This window comes from Salvelinus fontinalis, chromosome 18 (assembly GCF_029448725.1).
Source record: "Salvelinus fontinalis isolate EN_2023a chromosome 18, ASM2944872v1, whole genome shotgun sequence".
Classification (NCBI taxonomy): Eukaryota; Metazoa; Chordata; class Actinopteri; order Salmoniformes; family Salmonidae; genus Salvelinus; species Salvelinus fontinalis.
Window position 1 is genome coordinate 21,114,628 of NC_074682.1, and position 22,869 is coordinate 21,137,496.

Here is a 22,869-nt window from a genome sequence, read left to right on the forward strand (position 1 = left end):
CTTTGTGGAAATTAATATTTGTGTCATTCTCAACACTTTCGGCCACGACTGTACATACCAGCCCTACCCAAAGGGAAGGGGTGGGCAGGCCAGGGACTTGGCTGGCTGAGGGCACTACAGGGCAGGCATACACAGTGCAGAGAAGCAGGCACTGCTGAATGCTAAGCACGACTTTAAAGAGAGCCCTTTGTCAGAATCCACCCCTGATGAATAGACTGCTCAGCATTTGAGAGTGTGTGGGATCTGTACAGCATTCTTCTCAAGTCATCAAGTCTGTCTGTCCATTTTAACCATTGCAATGCCTAATGGAGCAAATATCTTGACTAGAAAATATACTCTACTAATTCATGCAGGGATTATCCAAGACCCAGTGGTACAGCACACATTGTGGTGGAGGAATCCTCCCAGACAACCCTCAATCTGAACAGGCAGGCACCCCAGCTGTCAGTCTGAATTAGGCCGGGCCTTAGATCCCCACCACGGATCAGGACAGGACAGACTAAGTCCTCCGATAGGGAGTCAGAGTACAGGCGCAGAACGGGACGGCAGCTCCTCTCAGGATACAGTCAAGACAAAGTTTGCAGGTATGGGAAAGCTTATGAATGGGGATTTCACATGGTATTTTCAAAGCTATTACAGTTCCTGTAAGCAGCTGTTTTTTAATGAAGTACTAACTGTCAAATGACTTACTAACTGTCGCTATGTTTGATGAGTTTTAGAATAACAAGCACAGAGAGAGCATCCTTCTAGAACAGTCAAAAGCAGCTCGGTTCTTGAAAAATGTGGAATCTGATTCTATTCTAGTGCCTTATTGGGATCATTTTCTTTCTTTCTTTCTTTCTTTCTTTCTTTCTTTCTTTCTTTCTTTTTTTCTTTCTTTCTTTCTTTCTTTCTTTCTGTCTGTCTGTCTCTGTGTGTGTATGTATATGTGTGTGTGTGTGTGTGTGTGTGTTCTAACTTTACTATCATTTTGGGTTCCAAAAGTCCTCACAAGGATAGTAAAACAAGGAAGATTCTGACAAGGCTATTTTAGGCTTAGGCTAAAGGTTTAGCGTTAGGGTTCTAATTAGGGTTAGGGGATAGGTTTAGGGTTAGGGTTAGGAGTTAGGGTCAGGGTTAGCTTTAGTTTAAGGATTATGGTTAGGGGTTAGGGAAAATAAGATTTTGAATGGGAATACATGTTTTCTTGCCCACTTGAATAGTAAAACAAATGTGTGTGTGTGTGTGTGTGTGTGTGTGTGTGTGTGTGTGTGTGTGTGTGTGTGTGTGTGTGTGTGTGTGTGTGTGTGTGTGTGTGTGTGTGTGTGTGTGTGTGTGTGTGTGTGTCACACACGTTTTGGGATTTTCCTCCTGTTTTTTCACTCTAGTGTCTACTTTCATCCATACACTGAGAATACAAACACTAAGAACCATGACATAGACTGACCAGGTGAATATAAGTGAAAGTTATGATCCCTTATTGATGTCACTTGTTAAATCCACTTTAATCAGTGTAGATGAAGGGGAGGAGACAGGTTAAATAAGGATTTTTAAGCCTTGACACAACTGAGTCATGGATTGTGTACAGTGTGTGTGTCATTCAGAGGGTGGATGGGCACAACAAAAAGATTGCAACGCTGCTGGGATATTTTCTCGCTCAACAGTTACCTGTGTGTATCTACCACAGTTTCCTGTGTTTCCTGTGGTCTACCACCCAAAGGACATCCAGCCAACTTGACACATCTTCGGGAAGCATTGGAGTCATCATGGGCCAACATCCCTGTGGAACGCTTTCAACACCATGCCCTGACGAATTGAGGCTGTTCTGAGGGCAAAAGGGCGTGCAACTCAATATTAGGAAAGTGTTCCTAATGTTTTGTGAACTCTGTGTATGTCCTGTCGGGAATGGTCTCTCTAGCCATGTTTGTTTAAAATCCATTTGAACAATACTATGTTGGTTAAGAATAAGAAAGGAGGAAGAGAGAGAGCGAAAGCAAGCGAAAGACATACAGGGAGGGGAAGGAAAACGTTAAAAAAGACTCTTTGAGGCAGCAGTCACTAAGGGGAGGGCAGCCGGATACCACTAGTGGGTGGCGACTGATGATTGTATCTGAGCCATGGACACACATAGCAGCAAGCCTCTCTTTTACATACTCCCTTTCCCTAAACAGGAATAGATGTCATGTTTTAAACAGGAATAGATGTCATGTTTTAAACAGGAATGGATGTAGTAGGCGGTTTTCTGTCACACAGTTTCTTACATCATCCCTTCTGTCTGGCTTTTTCTCAGAATTCACCCAGAAAACAACAATTCGGCACAGACTGAGACTCCTGGATCCTGCAGTGTTTTACAGCACTATCTACTCTTACCAGTGGCCGCTGGAATAGGAGGAGAAACTGCTGCCTGAGGCCTGAGAACAGGGAGGCTAAGATTCTAACACTGCCACACAGGCAGCTCAACAGTCATGTCAGACTCCCTCCTGGACGCGGATCCCATCTATGCCACGGTTGTCCACACTGCCAAGGCCAAGGCATGGGAGTCACCAGGTGCTGTGTCTGTACCTCCAGTCAGGTTGAGGCCTGCGGTGGACCTGAAGCTGACCCGCAGCCTCTCCAAGTCAGACTCAGACCTGTTTGTGTCTTCCCTGAGTGAAGAGGATGGGGGTCTGAACTGCCACTGTGAGTCTGTGACCAACTGCAGCTCTGGGAAAAAACGGATGGAGAGATCGCCCTCCTTCGCCTCAGAGTGGGATGAGGTAATACTCTGGGCTCTCTGGGTGGGAGGAGAGGCAGGGATTGGCACTGGGAGAGAGTTAATGAGAGTTAATGGGAGTTAATGCATAGACAGGCTACCAATTGCGCTTTTTAACTCCTATATGGGCTCGGGGGAAAGGAGGGGGAGTATTGTAATAAGGGATAAAGAGAGGAAGGAAGAAGAGTGAGAGGCAGGGGGGGAAGGGGCAGCAGTGGCACTGACTTTACCTATATAGTCACTGCAGAATGCCTGCAGGCAAGTGCTGAATGCATGAGTGGCCTGATCACTCCCACCGATACCCCATAGCAGCCCTGGCACAAAAGGCTAATTGGGCTTGGACTGTCACTCCAGATACAGCCAGACTGCTTCCCAGGGGTCAGCCCATGCATGGTTCAATGTCTCCCCTGTTCCCACTGTTTCTCCTGCTCTCTGGAAGGCTAATATAGGACAGAGCCCCAGCCTCAACACTTACTGTATGTATACAGATTCCATCCTGGTCTCAAGATGCATTGTGCTGAACTCTAGTCTAGATATGGGTTATTGCCTCTTTTGGCTCAGCAGTGTCTCCCCCCGTGGCCATTCCCCCTGTTATTCCCTAGTTCCCCGGCCCTCTCTCTGCTCTCCCCTCTCTTCTCTGCTCCCTGACAGTACTGTTTACTCAGGCCCTGCTGGGCGGGGTGTCCTGTTCTCAAGAGCATCCTGTTTTGCAACTGCCCCCGTATGTCTGTTTCTTGTGTATATTTTAGGGATTCATTTGGAGCAGGATGGGGGAGAGGACGCAGGGACAAATACTTACTCAGACATACTCATAAGGAGCTTAACGGCCAATTCACCTCAGACAGTCCAGAGCCCGGGTCTATTACACACACACGCGCACACACACACACACACACACACACACACACACACACACACACACACACACACACACACACACACACACACACACACACACACACACACACACACACACACACACACACACACACACACACACACACACACACTGTTCATAATTGTCTGACGTCATTTACCGGTATATTTGTAATTTCTTGTCATTAGCCTGCCCTATGCTTGTCCCATTTATTTGATTTGATGTAAGGGTTATATTGAGGGCATTTAAGCATAAGAGTAGTCCTCCATGCGGGAAAGCACTCTAGCAGGCAAGGGATTATCACACGGTATGCTAATGACAGGTATGATGACATCTATTATCAACAGCTTTAAATCTTGAGTACATTTGTTAAATTCCAAACCAGACATGTTAAAGATTGCATATCTCCATACCTCCACCCATTAGTGATGCTCTGAATATCTCCATTCATTAGTAATACTTTGAATATCTCCATTCATTAGTGATACTTTGAATATCTCCATTCATTAGTGATACTTTGAATATCTCCATTCATTAGTGAGCGTACTTCAAATTATCTTTTTATATCAGAGAGATGATTGTGGTTGTAGTGTGTGTTTGCTCGTGCGTGCGTATAAGTGTGTTGTGGCATGCTCTCGTCCATTTCCCTCATTGTGTTAACATTGCTATAGTCTATTGGGGCGCTGGATGAAAATAATTTCAGCTTGGAAAGACTAACATGTTCAGCACATATGCTGGTTTAAGTCGTTTCATAATTAATGTGGCTAGCTGGGGCAGAGATCTATTTATAATATCTAGTTTGACAAACTCACCTGACAGATTGCGTCTGCATTGGCTCACCCAGCGAAACACATCCACCTGATGTCCCCATCCCACTGCGCCAGACTAACAGAGAGCTGGCTATGTCGGGCATATGAGCAAACATGCTTGATTGAACATCTGATTAAAAGTCTCTCCTCTCGTCATCTAGGCATGGGGCCAATGGGCAGTTCAGCTGTGAACATAGTCCATAGGTGAAACAGGCATGGCAATGAGATCCATAAAAGAACTCCCGTCTTTGAGGTGTCCTCTTGGTTCCACCATCAGTCTATTGGTCTGTACTGTGGCCTGTCCTGAATTAGTGATCCTGTTACATACCAATCTGGCTTAACCCCCTGCCTCATGTTACCTCCTGATGGATAAACTTCACCATTCATTTGTAATATACACTACAGTTTAAAAGTTTGGGGTCACTTATTTTTGAAAGAAAAGCAAATGTTTTTTCCATTAAAATATCATCAAATTGATCAGAAATACATTGTAGACAATGTTAATGTTGTAAATTAATATTGTAGCTGGAAACGTCAGATTTTTTATGGAATATCTACATAGGCGTACAGAGGCGCATTATCAGCAACCATCACTCCTGTGTTCCAATGGCACTTTGTGTTAGCTAATCCAAGTTTATCATTTTAAAAGGCTAATTGATCATTAGAAAACCCTTTTGCAATTATGTTGGCACAGATGAAAACTGTTGTGCTGATTATAGAAGCAATAAAACTGGCCTTCTTTAGACTAGTTGAGTATCTGGAGCATCAGCATTTGTGGGTTCGATTACAGGCTCAAAATGGCCAGAAACATAGAACTTTCTACTGAAACTCGTCAGTCTATTCTTGATCTGAGAAATGAAGGTTATTCCATGCTATAAATTGGCAAGAACCTGAAGATCTCTTTCAATGCTGTGCACTACTCTCTTCACAGAATAGTGCAAACTGTCTCTAACCAGAATAGAAAGAGGAGTGGGGAGCTGAGCAAGAGGACAAGTACATTGGAGTGTCTAGTTTGAGAAACAGATGCCTCACAAGTCCTCAACTGGCAGCATCATTAAATAGTACCCACAAAACACCAGTCTCAACGTCAACAAAGAAGAGGCGACTTTGGGATGCTGGCCTTCTAGGCAGAGTTGCAAAGAAAAAGCCATGTTTCAGACCGGCCAATAAAAAGAAAAGATTAAGATAGGCAGAAGAACACAGACACTGGACAGAGGAACATAGGAGTGATGGTTGTTGATAATGGGCCTCTGAACGCCTATGTAGATATTCCATAAAAAATCTGCCGTTTCCAGCTACAATAGTCATTTACAACATTAGCAATGTCTACACTGTATGTCTGATCAATTTGATTTAATGGACAAAAAAAATTCTTTTCTATCAAAAACAAGGACATTTCTAATTGACCTCAAACTTTTGAACTGTAGTGTACCTGCAGTGAAAAGGCAATACTTATGGACTACACATTCTTATTGTGCCTAGATACTGAGAAAGGCAGGAGAAAAGTCCCATAAAGAATTGCTGCTAATCAATCTGGCAAAGGGATTTACAGTCAACGCTCCTAATTGCTAATTGGTAAAGTAGTTTAATGGCTATCCAGCTCAAAGCTTATAGCTGACAGTGATTCGTCATGATCTACACAGATGGGTTTATAATTAACCAATGAACTTTTGTTCATATGGGGACTTAGCTAAATTAATAGCTGTGGCTTGACTGTCTTAAATTAGTTGAATTCCCATTAAAAATAATGTGGATACTATACATTACTATACAGATTTAATCCTGAGCGATAGATCCATGAGAGGCCCTAGTTAGGGTAAGCTTCCCAACAGGTCTTCTCCCTGGGTCCTTGATGTGGGTAACAGAACAGTGTGGCAGCAGCATGGCATCAGCAGCAGAGATTGAAGTGCCCACTAAGAGGATTAGCATATAGATCCCAACTGAATACAGTCTGATCACTTTTAAGAGAAACACAATTGATTTAGCTTAGCTTACGGCTGAGATCAGCTAAGATCCCGTTAACGGGATCGATTTGACAACAGCCAGTGGAAGTGCAGGACGCCAAATTCAAACAACAGAAATCTCATAATTAAAATTCCTCAAACATACAAGTATTTCACACCATTTTAATGATAAACTTGTTGTTAATCCCACCAAAGTGTTCGATTTCAAAAAGGCTTTACGACAAAAGCAAACCAAACGATTATGTTAGGTCAGTACCTAGTCACAGAAAAACACAGCCATTTTTCCAGCCAAAAAGAGAAATAGAGATAAAATGAATCACTAACCTTTGATGATCTTCATCAGATGACACTCATAGGACTTCATGTTACACAACACATGTATGTTTTGTTCGGTAAAGTTCATATTTATATCCAAAAATCTCAGTTTACATTGGCGCGTTACGTTCAGTAATGTTTTGCTTCCAAAACATCCGGTGATTTTGCAGAGAGAGCCACATCAATTTACAGAAATAGTCATCATAAACTTTAATATAAGATACAAGTGTTATGCACATAATTAGAGATATACTTCTCCTTAATGCAACCGCTGTGTCAGATTTCTGAAAAACTTAACGGAAAAAGCAAACCATGCAATAATCTGAGTACAGTGCTCAGACAACAAAACCATGTTGAAGTCAACAGAAGTCAGAAATAGCGTTATAAATATTCACTTACCTTTGATGATCTTCATCAGAATGCACTCCCAGGAATCCCAGTTCCACAATAAATGTTTGATTTGTTCGATAAAGTACATAATTTATGTCCAAATACCTCCTTTTTGTTCACGCGTTTAGCCCAGTAATCCAAATTCATGAGGCGCGAGCAGACGAAAAGTCCAAAAGTTCCGTTACAGTCCGTAGAAACATGTCAAACGATGTATAGAATCAATCTTTAGGATCTTTTTATCATAAATCTTCAATAATGTTTCAACCGGAGAATTCCTTTGTCTTCAGAAATGCAATGGAACGCAAGCTAACGTGAACGCGCCTGGTCAGCTCATGGCACTCTGCCAGACCCCTGACTCAAAGAGCCCTCATTCTCCCCTCCTTCACAGTAGAAGCATCAAACAAGGTTCTAAAGACTGTTGACATCTAGTGGAAGCCCTAGGAAGTGCAATATGACCAATAACCCACTGTATATTTGATAGGCGATTAGTTGAAAAACTACAAACCTCAGATTTCCAACTTCCTGGTTGGAATTTTTCTCAGGTTTTTGCCTGCCATATGAGTTATGTTATACTCACAGACATCATTCAAACAGTTTTAGAAACTCCAGAGTGTTTTCTATCCAAATATACTAATTATATGCATATCTTAGCATCTGGGACAGAATAGCAGGCAGTTTACTCTGGGCACCTTATTCATCCAAGCTACTCAATACTGCTCCAAGCCATAAGAAGTTTTAACAGAGTCCATCAACAGGCCCTTGACTTCATAACTGTGCTATAATATTTATAATATAATATATTTCTTTATGGTCACCATACTTGATTATTCCCACTCATTGTCGCACTAATCAAAGGCTTGCCACTCAAGAGCTTACTGGAAAATAGTGCATATGTGCATTCTACTGTAAGACAATTCACAATTCAGTTTGAAAAATCATCTATTATGTGATGCGTTATGATAGCTACACTGACTAGTTTTTTGTACACATTTTCCACTGATTTGTTCTCAACTGATGTATATCTGGAAAGAGTGATGATGTGGGACAGTTATGTAGCCTTAATTGTATTACTCTCGGGCCGAAATAATCTACCTCTTTAATTGTAATGAGATGGAATTCCTCATAAAGCAGCTTTTGGGCCGAGATAAGGTGCACTATGGGCAATGTGGTGCTGGTAAGTGTGTGATATAGAATGTAACTGGGTTAATTCAAAGTGGAATATGTGAGGTCTGTATCGCTGGAGGGAGCTGCCATGCTTCCCACGTGTCTGACTTCTAAATGAATCAAGGCTTTTCCTGAGTGTTGATGCCACTAGCAAAGTGTATAGGACTTCTCAAATACTAAATATTGCATCAAATAGCCTTTTCTTTGTCTCCAGTGTAATTAGTGAAAGCAAATGCAGATGTTCATCCTCTTATAGTTGTAGAAAATACAGATTTAATCACAGGATACTGTATTATGGCATAAACTACCACTTGAACAGTTAGTGTACAGTTAGCTCCCTCCATGGCTCTGAGAAGCTCTCTTCCCATAATCCCAGTCTGTCAAGAGGAAAGGGTGCTGGAGAATGTCACACCAGTTCTCACACAAAAATACAAGGCTGAACTGTACAATATTACTGCAATATTCTTCTTGACTTTGCTTTTATAAGATACATTATGATCCTTTCTTTTCCAAGAGAGAAGAGGTTTTAGGTCCATAATGTGCTGTATTGTTCTGTGTTAACCTCCAGGCAGGCTTGTTGTTTCTCTCTGTATACTGCATGTTTTCCCTTTCTGTTCAGAGAAGGGGCAGAGAGCCTTATTTAATCTCATAAAGGTCATTTTGCAGAGATCTTAAGCTATTTGGCCTGCCACTTTCCCCTGGGCTTCGTGCACACAAGGTTCAAACGCTTTAAATTGTGAGTGACCCTATTACCCTGCTGTGTTTTTGCTGAGTGGTGGAGGGAGTGTGAATGACCATTAAAACGCTAGCAACATTTTTGTGTAAATGCTGACCAGACTGCTTGAGCACATGGTCCACTTGCGCATGATGATTTTTGTTCAGACAGACGCGATCAGGACACGCAGGTTGGAATATCAAAATGAACTCTGAACCAACTATATTCATTTGGTGGCAGGTTGAAAAGCATTTAACATTTATGGCAATTTAGCTAGCTAGCTTGCTGTTGCTAGCTAATTTGTCCTGGGATATAAACATTGGGTTGTTATTTTACCTGAAATGCACAAGGTCCTCTACCCTGACAATTAATCCACAGATAAAAGGGTAAACCGAGTTTGTTTCTAGTAATCTCAACCTTTAGGATTCTTCTTCTTCATCGGACTTTGTATGGCAGTTGGCAACCAACTTTAAGGTGCATTACCACCACCAACTGGACTGGAGTGTGGACCTCAGTTCATTCATTTCAATCACCCATGTGGGAATATGCTCTTAAAAACCAATGAGGAGATGGGTGAGGCGGGACTTGCAGCGCGTCAAGCGCCACAAATAGAAACAAGTTCTATTTTAGCGCCTGGCTATGTAGACACTTGTTGACCCGCGCGAGCAATGTGGGAGCAATGATTGAATAACATGTTTATGTACATTTATTTTGCAATGCTCGCGCACGCGACATGAGTGGTGTGGTCAGCATGTTACTCTTAAACAACCCTCCTCCATCTTCAGCCCTCCTCCTCAGTCAGCCTCCATGTTCAATCAACATTACACTGTCTGTAAACATACAGACACAAGATGTATGAGCAAATGTTGAAGCTTATTAATCAAGGATTTGGCCTGTCTTAAGAAATGTTAGCACTAAAGGATAAGGTTACAGACTCTGAAAATATATATATATTACGTTTATTTGTGTTATGGAAAGGCTGAATATGTTTAATACTGCTATTGTTGAATCTTAGGGTAACCATATCTGGTTTGTTCTGCTCCTCCTCCTCAGATTGACAAAATAATGAACCTGATTGGAGCAGGCATCGAATCGTCCAATGACAAGCAGTGCATATCCCCAGGTAAATGTTATTTATTTGTATTGTCTTGAATACCTTAATGTAGGTAAATGCTGCAGTAAGCTGTATGTCAGCCTTGTGATAGAGTGTCCTGGTAAAGGGTTAACCTTTACCTCATTACAGGTAGAATGTGTCTTCGATGTACAGTCTCACTAACAGCCAACAACCCTATTATCTAAGACATAAATGATAGCCGGTGGGAATTGTGGTGGAGTACCCCACCAAGGTAGTGGCAGTGCTGGCAACACTGGCTGCAGTAACCCTTTGGGGGATGGTCACACTCTGACAATCAGGGAGGGGGCAGAATACTGTGGCCTTGGCAGCACAGCATCATAATGGTCTGACTGCACAGGGGGTACCGGGGAATAAGGGTCTCCACAGGGGACCAGCGTGAGTGTGTGTTGGGGGAAGGGGGGTATCCAAGCTCCGTCAGCCAGGAATATACATTGGCTTATCAAATCTTCCCATCCCTGCTCAATTTTGGTACGCCTCTCAAACATCTACAATGGTCTATGCATTAACATAGCAAGTCTACTCTTGAGCTAGGCTCTGAGGATGGAACAACTGTTTGTTTATGTGTGTGCGTGAGGGCCTGTGTGAGTGTGTAGGTGGGAGTATTGGTGGAAGGGGAGAGGTGTAGATGTGTATGTGTGGATGGGGCGTGTGCTTGTAAGCATCAAACAGCCGTTTCTATAGGGTAATGATGTTAGGGAACATATAGGATGGAATCACAAGCTGTAATATAAAATAAATAATTTCTGCATGCCTAAATGTTCATTTTCTACTGCTTGTCCTTGATAAAGATAACAATATTTTGTAGGAAGTGCCTACATTTCTATTTTTCAATTGTGGGAAGGAATTAATGTATGCGTATAAAAATGAAATAATTACATATAGTATAACCGAGGCGAAAGGGTTAGACATGCCTATGGCTACTAACCTGGTTTTGTTCTGTAAGTGGCACATTGTGCTCTTTTCAAGTGTCCCAACCTCTTAAGGGCCCTAGGATCTATGTGTACGGGGGTGGTCTGTCAGTCACAGGGACGACATCTCTACTTGGGTAGGGGAAGATTTTGTGGGACGGAAATTGTAGGATAACTAGAGGTCTACTTAGAGCCAGTTGGGGCTACAGTATGTTTAGCAGGGCATCTATCATGGTACAGCTACGTGGATAACAGACAGGCATTGATTCTGGTGGCACTGGTAGGTATGGATAAGTATCTCAAAATGGTGACTAGGATAGTGGTAAGTTTGTCAAATAGAGTCCAACATAGTAATTGGTGAATTGAATATAGCTAGCTATAATTCCAATGGTTTGGCGATAATAGGGAAAGAAGAGCAGTTTTTACATGGTTAAAGGAAAAGGATTACGTTATTTATTGTTTACATGAAAGGTATCATTCGATACATTCTGATGAAGTGGCTTGGGAAAAAAGTGGGATGGTAAAATCTATTTCTGTCAGGGTGCTAAGGAATTCAAAAGGTGTTATAATTCTAATAAAAAAACTATCTAGATCTTGAGGTGCAATCTGTTAACCTAGATCCAAAAGGAAGATGGATTGCTTTGAATGTACTACTTGATGGTGAAAAGTTATGGCTCATAAAATTACGATTCAAACTTCTTTGAAAATATTTATAATAATCGAATTAGTCTCCAAGATACAAATAACTCTATTGTAATGATAAGGGACTACAACACATTTTTAAGTATGTAAATTGACCATAAAGGCAATTATACTACCAACAATCACCCTCTAGCGCTCATAGAGATTATGATAATTATGGATACGTTGGAATTGACGGCTATTTGGAGGCTCAAAAAATCGGCTCTCATAAGATATACTTGGAGGAGACTTAATCAAGCTAGTCGGATTGATAATTTTCTGGTATCCTTTTTTATGGTGCCAAAAGTAAAAAAGGTATTGATTAAGGTTTGAATGTGATCAGATCATCAACATATCCCTCCATATACAATTGAAGTCGGAAGTTGACTTACACTTAGGTTGGAGTCATTAAAACTTGTTTTTCAAACACTCCACAAATTCTTGTTAACAAACTATAGTTTTGGCAAGTCGGTTAGGACATCTACTTTAGGCATGACACAAGTAATTTTTCCAACAATTGTTTACATACAGATTATTTCACTTATAATTCACTGTATCACAATTCCAGTGGGTCAGAAGTTTACATACACTAAGTTGACTGTGCCTGTAAACAGCTTGGAAAATTCACGAAAATTATGTCATGGCTTTAGAAGCTTCTGATAGGCTAATTGACATCATTTGAGTCAACTGGAGGTGTACCTGTGGATGTATTTCAAGGCCTACCTTCATACTCAGTGCCTCTTTGCTTGACATCATGGCAAAATCAAAATAAATCAGCCAAGACCTCAGAAAAAACATTGTAGACCTCCACAAGTCTGGTTCATCCTTGGCAGCAATTTACAAATGTCTGAAGGTACCACGTTCATCTGTACAAACAATAGTACGCAAGTATAAACACCATGGGACCACACAGCCATCATACCGCTCAGGAAGGAGACGCATTCTGTGTCCTAGAGATGAACGTATTTTGGTGCGAAAAGTGCAAATCAATCACAGAACAACAGCAAAGGACCTTGTGAAGATGCTGGAGGAAACAGGTACAAACGTATCTATATCTACAGTAAAACGAGTCCTGTAATTGACATAACCTGAAAGGCCGCTCAGCAAGCACGAAGCCACTGCTCCAAATCTGCCACAAAAAAGCCAGAGTATGGTTTGCAACTGCACATGGGGACAAAGATCGTACTTTTTGGAGAAATGCCCTCTGGTCTGATGAAACAAAAATAGAACTGTTTGGCCATAATGACCATTGTTATGTTTGGTGGAAAAAGGGGGGATGCTTGCAAGCCAAAGAACACCATCCCAACCGTGAAGAACAGGGGTGGCAGCATCATGTTGGGGGGGTGCTTTGCTGCAGGAGGGACTGGTGCACTTCACAAAATAGATGTCATCATGAGGCAGGAAAATTATGTGGATATATTGAAGCAACATCTAAAGACATCAGGAAGTTAAAGCTTGGTCGCAAATGTGTCATCTATTTGGACAATGACCCCAAGCATACTTCTAAAGTTGTGGCAAAATGGCTTAAGGACAACGAAGTCAAGGTATTTGAGTGGCTATCACAAAGCCCTGACCTCAAGCCAATAGAAAATGTGTGGGCAGAACTGAAAAAGCGAGGCCTACAATCCCTGCTCAATTTTGGCACGCCTCTCAAACAACTACAATGGTCTATGCAAGGAGGCCTACAATCCTGACTCAGTTACACAAGCTTTGTCAGGAGGAATGGGCCAAGATTCACCCAACTTATTGTGGGAAGCTTGTGGAAGGCTACCCAAAATGAATGACCCAAGTTAAACAATTTAAAGGCAATGCTACCAAATACTAATTGAGTGTATGTAAACTTCTGACCCACTGGGAATGTGATGAAAGTGGTAAAAGCTGAAATAAATCATTCTCTCTACTATTATTCTTACATTTCACATTCTTAAAATTAAAATGGTGATCAGAACTGACCTAAAACAGGACATTTTTACTAGGATTAAATGTCAGGAATTGTGAAAAACTGAGTTTAAATGTATTTGGCTAAGGTGTGTGTAAACTTCTAACTTCAACTGTGACAATGACAAACTTTCCACGAGGACAGGAATATTGGAAAATGTAACCAGGGATTATTGACTGACACTACATTCTTACCAAAAACGAAGGAATTCATAACATACTTTATGTTGAACAATACAGGTTCAGGGGACCCACTTATTATATGGGATGCCTTTAAGTGTGCCTTTAGATGCCATAAAATCTAACATTACAAATCAATGGTGTAGATAAATGTAATACATAGGCACTAAATAATCTCGACGCGAAACAAAAGGAGTTTGAGGAATTTATTCAGGAAAGATCGGGTTTCATCTTTATAAAAAAACTGACCAAATTGGATGGAGAACTGCAAAAAAGTTTTTTCTAAACCTTCAATATAGAAACACAACCAAAAAGATCCTACAATTTTTTTTTAGGAGAAAGTACATTTTTTAAACATTGTTCTCTTGTCAAGTTCCTTCAACCTCACTTGACGATGAGTTTTGTGATATCCTTCTCCCAAAGAATCTGATTAAACTATCTGCAACAGAAAAAAAGTATTGTTGTGAAGTATTAATTGCACATGACGAGCTATGGTTGGCAACTGATTTCTATCAGACGGGGAAAACCCCTGGTCTTGATTGCATTCCAATAGAGATATATACAACTTCTTATGAACTACTGAACTATCCATTACTATCATGTTTTAATTACTCATGTATAAATGGCAGACTGTCGGACACACAATCAGAGAGACTGATTTTTTCTCCTACTGAAGCAGGAGCCAGGGGAGCAATACAAAGACCCCGTCTCGTAAAAATAATTGGAGGCCCCTCACCCTTCAATGTTGCGAAGCAATGAGCAAAACGTATTGCTCATAGAATAAAAAAGGTCCTACCGGTTATGTACAACAATTCATCACGATCAGACGGGATTCTTAAAAGGAAGATATATTGGAGACAACATTAGACAACTACTAGAAATAATGGAAAACTATGAGAGTGCAGGGAAACCAGGTACAGTATAATCTTTATGGCAGATTTTGAGAAAGCCTTTGATACAGTATGTCTAGAATCTGTTTACAAGTGCCAGGATTTTTCAACTTTGGAGAATTTTTTATAAAATGGGTAAAAGTAATGTACAACAACCCTTTATGTAAAATAATAAATAAGGGTTACTTCTCTGATAACTTTGAATTGTCAAGAAGTATAAAACAAGGTTGCCCTCTGTCACCATACTTATTTATAATGGCCATTGAACTGTTAGCTAATGATAACATTAAAGGGCTAAACATGTTTGGAATAGAGACAAAAGTATCAATGTACTCAGATGATTCAAGTTTTCTCTTGAGTCATCAATCTTCAACCTTGAAGGGCCTCATAAAGGACCTGGATAATTTCTCCAGTTTCTCTGGACTAAAACCCAACTATGATAAGTGTAGTACTATATTAAGGATTTGGTCTCTAAAAGACACAAACTTTAAATTGCCATGTGGTCTCCCGATTAAATGGGTGGATGGTATGTCGATATGCTTGGTGTACCTATCCTGGAAAAGTTTAGCGAAGTTGCAACAATACATTTTGATAGAAAACTTAGCAAAATTGATAGAATCTTGAAAATGTGGTAAGGGAAACACCTATCCATTTACAGGAAGATTACCCTGATTCATTCTCTAGTGATATCACAGTTTACATATTTTCAGTTTACAAGAGTCCTTTTCTAACCATGCGAGAACAAAAATATTTCACTTTATTTGGAATGACAAACCAGATTAAGTTAAACGAGCATATTTACATAATGAAAAGGAGTTCTGATATTAAGGCTTTAAATCTCTCTCATAAAGCCTCCATTGTACCAAAATTGTATCTAAATCCAAACTGTTTTTTGACTAAGAGAGGCCCATCCATTGTTTAAGATTGGTCTCTTCCCGGGTGGGGCAGTGGTCTAGGGCACTGCATCGCAGTGCTAACTGCGCCACCAGAGTCTCTGGGTTCGCGCCCAGGCTCTGTCGCAGCCGGCCGCGACCGGGAGGTCCGTGGGGCGACGCACAATTGGCATAGCGTCGTCCGGGGTAGGGAGGGTTTGGCCGGTAGGGGTATCCTTGTCTCATCGCGCTCCAGCGACTCCTGTGGCGGGCCGGGCGCAGTGCGCGCCACCCAAGGGGGCCAGGTACACCGTGTTTCCTCCGACACATTGGTGCGGCTGGCTTCCGGGTTGGAGGCGCGCTGTGTTAAAGAAGCAGTACGGCTGGTTGGGTTGTGCTTCGGAGGACGCATGGCTTTCGACCTTCGTCTCTCCCGGGCCCGTACGGGAGTTGTAGCGATGAGACAAGGTAGTAATTACTAGCGATTGGATACCACGAAAATTGGGGAGAAAATGGGATTCAAAAAAATAAAAAATAAAAAAAATAAAGATTGGTCTCTTTGCCTTTTTGCCAGATGAAAATTTTACATTTTAGGTGGATTGACAATGGATCCCTGTTGAAAGTATCGTCCTTTTAAAAAGAAGTCATACAGAGTTGGGTACAATTTCAATTTCATCCTCCAGAAAAGGCATATTTAATATTACAGCTAATAATATGGCTAAACTCCAATGTACTGATAGAAAAAATATATACCCTACCGTTCAAAAGTTTGGGGTCACTTAGAGATGTCCTTGTTTTTGAAAGAACAACAAATTCTTTTGTCAATTAAAATAACATCAAATTGATCAGAAATACAGTAGAAACATTGTTAATGTTGTAAATGACTATTGTAGCTGGAAACAGCTGATTTTTTATGGAATATCTACATAGGCGTACAGAGGCCCATTATCAGCAACCATCACTCCTGTGTTCCACGTTGTGTTAGTTAATCCAAGTTTATCATTTTAAAAGGCTAATTGATCATTAGAAAACCCATTTGCAAATGTTTTAGCACAGATGAAAACTGTTGTGCTGATTAAAGAAGCAATAAAACTGTCCTTCTTTAGACTAGTTTAGTATCTGGAGCATCAGCATATGTGGGTTCGATTACAGGCTCAAAATGGCCAGAAACAAAGGACTTTCTACTGAAAATCGTCAGTCTATTATTGTTCTGTGAAATTAAGGCTATTCCATGCAAGAAATTGCCAAGAAACTGAAGATCTCTTACAATGCTGTGTACTAGTCCCTTCATAGAACAGCGCAAACTGTCTCTAACCTGAAAAGAAAGAGGAGTGGGATGCCCAGGTGCACAACTGAGCAAGAGGACAAGTACATTAGATAGTCTAGTTTGAGAAACAGATGGTCCTCAGCTGACAGCTTCATTAGTACTCGCAAACACCAGTCTTTCAGAAGAAAGGTATTTATTTCTGTCTGTTTTGAGCCAGTTTTATTGCTTCTTTAATCAGAACAGCAGTTTTCAGCTGTGCTAACATAATTGCAAAAGGGTTTTCTAATGGTCAATTGGCCTTTTAAAATGATAAATTGGAGTAGCTAACACAACGTGCCATTGGAACACAGGAGTGATGGTTGCTGATAATGGGCCTCTGTACGCCTATGTAGATATTCCATAAAAAATCTGCCTTTTCTAGGTACAATAGTCATTTACAACATTAACAATGTCTACACTATATTTCTGATCAATTTGATGTTATTTTAATGAACAAAAATTCTGATTTATTTAAAAAACAAGGACATTTCTAAGTGACCCCGAACTTTTGAACGGTATTGTATATATTGGGAAAGAATGTACAAGAAGGGTATAATATTTATGAAGAACATTGTAAACAAGGCCGGTAAAATTATGTCACACAAGCAACTAACAACAGTGTATGAAGGTATAAGAAAAAATTCTAACCAACTCATCGCGGCTCTTCCACAAAATTGGAAGAGACAATTACTTAAAGAAGAAATTAAAGAATTAGTCTTTCTGCCACCCATTAAAAGTCATAAAATGCTTAAAATGATTAGTGTAAATCGAAAATGTATCAGTTTCACTTAAAGTCTAAATGTTTTACACCAATGTCGTATAAAATTCTAGTTGGCATCGGGTCTATGAACTGATACATAAAACAACAATTGATTCATCAATCTGTTCGTTTCAATTTGAGCTATTATATAAAATACTTGCTCCAAAAAGAATGCTCAATATATGGGGCATTGAACAGTCAGCCTTGTGCAGACTCTGCCATGCGGAAACAGAGCATATTTTCTGGTACTGTCCATCGGCTTTTGGAGTCAGGTCCAGGAATGGTTGTTATGCCATAATATCAGGGTCCAGATGGACTTGCAAACTGTATACCTAGGGGATCTGATAAGACACGATCAGTCAATGGGAAATATCATTATGCTCTTGGTTAAAGTATTTATTTTCAGGGCAATATCTGTAAAAAACAAAACAAATAGGGAGGTTCAGAACCATCGTAAGACATCACAGTGAAATGGAGGGATGTATTGCAAAAGGAAATAGCAAAATTGCATTATACTGGGACAGATGGGTTCATCTGTGGACATCGGAGGGTTGGAGATAAAATCACAATGATTGGTGGATTGGCCGCAGTGGGTGAAAATCCAGAACTTGAAAAGAAGGAAATTAGGAATATACTGTGTATGTATTTATGTACCTTAAATGTGAGCGAAAATAGCTGTAAGTAGCAGTAGAAGTATTGTTGTCCATTAGTTTACTCCAATCAGGGTAGGGGTTGGTAGGGTTGGGGGGAAAAAGTGTAAATAATTTAAAATATATATATTGGGATTGGAAATTATGCAAACAATTAAATTCATAGTACCCACAATCTATCTGAAATATTAAAGCTGATCAACCCCCCCCCCCCAAAAAAAAAGTACTATAAAATAAAATAAATTATGTGAAGATTTGTTTCCCCCATAAATCGAAACAATCCAATGTGTCATTAGTTGTGTGTGCAACTTATGTCATCTGTATGGGGTTTTTGTGGGGTGAAGTGAATTTCCACTTTAAAATAAATCTAATTTAAAACTCACTTGACTGTCATTTTTCCTGTGCTGTGTCTCAATATTGGCTGAATTGATGCTCTGCTTCATCGAGTCTGTCCTTCAGGCTGCGCTTAGGGGGAAGCCAACTGGCAATGGCTGAATTTGTTTAGATTACATTCCCAACTTGATATATGATATCTCCATTGCGCAACAGCCTGATCTCTCTATAAGACTATGTACCTCAGTGAATTATGGGTCATTTTCCGATGAGGATTTTTTGTCAAATTCATATTGATAATGACACTCTTTAGGCTTAATGTTGTAACATGTATTGTAGGTGGGCCTAATGTACAGTATCTTATTAATTAATTAGCAGAAATAGCTAGCTACCCACTGCAGGCTCACTGTGCTGGGGTCTTTTTCATGACATCATACAGCACAGCTGCCTCCCTCTGACGATGTGTGCCCATTACACTGAACAGGCCTCAGTCATAACGTCCATAAATGGTCCTTGATACATCATTTATGATCATTAGTCATAACCACTGTCATGAAACTCACCAATTTAGTATTTCCTCTCCTTCACTTAAAAATATGTATTTTATCCCAATTTCTTGATACCACTGGATATTCATTTAATTAACTTTTCTTTTCATTTAAAAAATAATAATATATATTTCACCTTTATTTAACCAGGTAGGCTAGTTGAGAACAAGTTCTTATTTGCAACTGCGACCTGGCCAAGATAAAGCATAGCAATTCGACACATACAACAACACAGAGTTACACATGGAATAAACAAAACATACAGTCAATAATACAGTAGAAAAATAAGTCTATATACAATGTGAGCAAATGAGGTGAGATAAGGGAGGTAAAGGCAATTATTTATTTAAATTTAATAAATACATTTTTTTTTACTCATTCATACCTGAGGTTATTGTACTCTACGTAATGTGGCTGGAAAATACGGTAATTGATGTGTTTGTTGATGTAGATGGTGCTACTAGACTAGTTCTGTATTTATGTTTGTCATACAGAAGACTTAGCAGGAGGCTGTCACAGATTTAGCTGAGTCATAGCTTGCTGATTTTATCTCCTGATTGTACTCAGGCGTATTATTCTGTCATTGGACTTGGGGAGGGGGTGTGTGCCCCCCCCCCCCCCCCCCCCCCCTCCAGAGAGAGAGGGGGGGGAGAGAATGAGTGAGGGAGGGAGAAGCCAAATTGTCATTCTTCTACCCTCCCTTATCCCACCATTGTAAAATAGCTCCATTTTCTCCCATTCCTCCCATCCCCCTCTCTCCATAGATCATTTTCCAGGGATGGCCTGGAGCCAAGTTGTGCTAATTAATTCTAAACTATACGATTTTTTAATATGAGACTGCTGTGCCAAGTTGCCTCTAGAAACATCCCTGCAATTCCATGTGGCATTTTGAATGCTTAAGCATTGTGCTGTTTGCATTTGTGGTTTGAAGGTGCTTCAATTGTCTGTTACATGAGCATTGAGTAAATGAGCTTAAAAGGGAGCAGGGAGAGAGAGAGAGCTTTCCTAACAACACACAGGAGACATTCTGCAGCTCAGTTTGTGTATGCCATTCTTCTGACGTTCAAAGGAATAGAGTCCGTCTTCCGTTCCCGTGAATTAATTCAACTCTGCGGCTCATTTTGGTAGAGTTGTTGATGTGTTTGACAGGGAGCAAACATTCTTCTCACGCTGATAAAATAGGCAGTGCTTCATCTAGGCAGTAGAGCGTTTACCTCTCCCTAAATAGGTCTGTCTGGTTTCCCTCTGAGCCAAGTCTAGACCTAGGTAGCTTTCTTTTTCCCTATGCAAAAGCACACTAGCTCAAACTGGATGTCAAGACCCATTTACCAGGCTGAGCTGGTGACCCAGTTCCCCCTAACAGTAACAGGAGCGATGGAGTGACCCTCTGTCAGTCAGTAATTAGGCCCACTGGTCCCTGGGAGGGGTTATCGTCCCAAATGAATGGCTGTAATTGGGTGGTGAGGGCTGGTGTTTTATACAGCCGTTGTTTGAGTGATATAGTAAAGGAGCTGACATGGGTGAAGCTTGGGGGGAAGGGGGAAAGGAGAGGGGTCTGACTGAAACGTAATGAGTGTTCTCCAATCTTTCCTATTTTTCATTACCCTCTCATCTCCCCCACATGCACATTTCATCACCTTCACTATTCATCTTCTTCTGTGTGTCTCTTTTCTGTCTTCTCCTTTTCTCTCCCCCTCCCTTTCTCTCTATCTCAGAGTGTATCTAATAGGAGGGCTGTCTGTTCTTGATTATGAATTATAAGCGTTAGCTCTTGCTCTTAGCTTGGATGTGTGGTCACAAAGACAGGGCCCAGATTCACAAAACACTTCTTAAGCAACATATTAAGAAGCTTCTTAAGAAAAAAATAAGCAGTTCATAAGATAGTTTGCAAGTGCAATTCCTCCACAACATCTTAAGATTTCATGATTTTCTTACGAACCTCTCAAATATCTTCTTACAAACTTCTTAAATATCTTCTTAAGATGATTCTCGCTAGGCAACCAATTTAGCTAGCTATCTAGCTAGCAATGACAATCATGTTAGTATATTTCGTTCTGAGATTACAATTCTAAAACACGCTCTTGAGTTTCAAATATTAATACTGAAACTTTCAGATGAAGTTCGTGAGTGAATTAAACAATTGCATTAATTGCTTTCATTAGCTTATTTTCTCAATGCCCTGAGTTTATGACAAGGGTTTAGCTATCTTGGAATTAAAAACATTTCCAAGAGCAAATCCAAGAGCTTTCTTTTCAAGAATCTAATTTCTTCTTAACTTTTTGCAAAAGGAGAAACATAAGAAATAACGCAAGAACATTTCCAATAACCTTTTTGAGGAATAGAAACTTTGCTCAACTTTCTAAGTCTATAGTTAAGGAAAAGATTGCAGTTAAGAAGAAGGTTTTGTGAATCTGGGCCCTGACCTTTACCTGATCGTTAAGGCACAGCAACTGGGTCACAGCTGGCCAATTACGGCAGGAGCTCAATCGATTGCTCCTCACTTTGCTTCTGTAACCATCACTTCTCCTCCTCTGGTCAGCTGGCTGGGGATGTGATGTGTGAGGTGTTCACAGGCAGACTGAAAGCCTGAATAATTACTCTATGCCTGCAGCTGCATCCAGATAACACCTGTGATTGAAGCAGTAAGCAGCCCTGCATAGGTGGGTGCTAATGCCTATTTGGATTTATGTCAATAGATGTCTGTGTGCCCATTTGTATCATCCTGTGGCATTTCACTGTATGATTCCAGCAGTAATCTGACCTGTAAACTTCATGCATCAACTGTTTTATTCCAAAAATAGTTTGTGATATGTGCTAACATGAAAACAGAAGTTAATGGAATATGTCTCTCCTGTCATCTTGAAGAATGGGGGTATCGAATGACAAGGACTTGAGAGTCACTATGTTTGACAGTATGAGAGTCACTCTGTTAAAGCACTGTGTGTGTGCGTCCGTGCGAGTGTGTGCGCAGGTGTGTGTGTGCATGTGTGAGTGAAAGCTGCACAGACTTGAATAAGTGTTGCCCCCAAGTCCTATCATCAAAGAGAAATGTAAATGAGTTAAAGCCAGCTGCTAATAAGCTAGCGCTTGAAAATTGTCTTTGTTTTAATATCCCTTGTTAAGCACTGGGAAGCCAAGCTTTGAAATCACTGTCCATGTAAACTCAGCAAAAAAATAAACGTCCCTTTTTCAGGACCCCGTCTTTCAAAGATAATTCGTAAAAATCCAAATAACTTCACAGATCTTCATTGTAAAGGGTTTAAACACTGTTTCCCATGCTTGTTCAATGAACCATAAACAATTAATGAACATGCACCTGTGGAATGGTCGTTAAGACACTAACAGCTTCCAGACAGTAGGCAATTAAGGTCACAGTTATGAAAACTTAGGATACTAAAGAGACCTTTCTGCTGACTCTGAAAAACACCAAAAGAAAGATGCCCAGTGTCCCTGCTCATCTGCGTGAACGTGCCTTAGGCATGCTGCAAGGAGGCATGAGAACTGCAGATGTGGCCAGGGCAATAAATTGCAATGTCCATACTGTGAGACGCCTAAGACAGTGCTACAGGGAGACAGGACGGACAGCTGATCGTCCTCACAGTGGCAGACCACGTGTAACAACACCTGCACAGGATCGGTACATCCGAACATCACACCTGCAGGACAGGTACAGGATGGCAACAACAACTGCCCGAGTTACACC

The 22,869-nt window shown here is 40.7% G+C and overlaps 1 protein-coding gene across 2 annotated transcripts in view; it reads left to right on the top strand.

The window, feature by feature from the left end:
• The first annotated feature begins 214 nt into the window (after positions 1–214).
• LOC129815134 (ankyrin repeat and SAM domain-containing protein 1A-like) overlaps positions 215–22,869 on the top strand; it is a 47,578-nt gene continuing 24,923 nt past the window's right edge. For both annotated transcript variants that reach the window (XM_055868536.1, XM_055868540.1), the window contains exons 1-3: positions 215–584; positions 1,667–2,735; positions 10,019–10,088. In XM_055868536.1, coding sequence (XP_055724511.1) covers positions 2,445–2,735; positions 10,019–10,088 — 361 coding nt within the window. In that variant the 5' untranslated portion in view covers positions 215–584; positions 1,667–2,444. The remainder of the gene's footprint in view (positions 585–1,666; positions 2,736–10,018; positions 10,089–22,869) is intronic.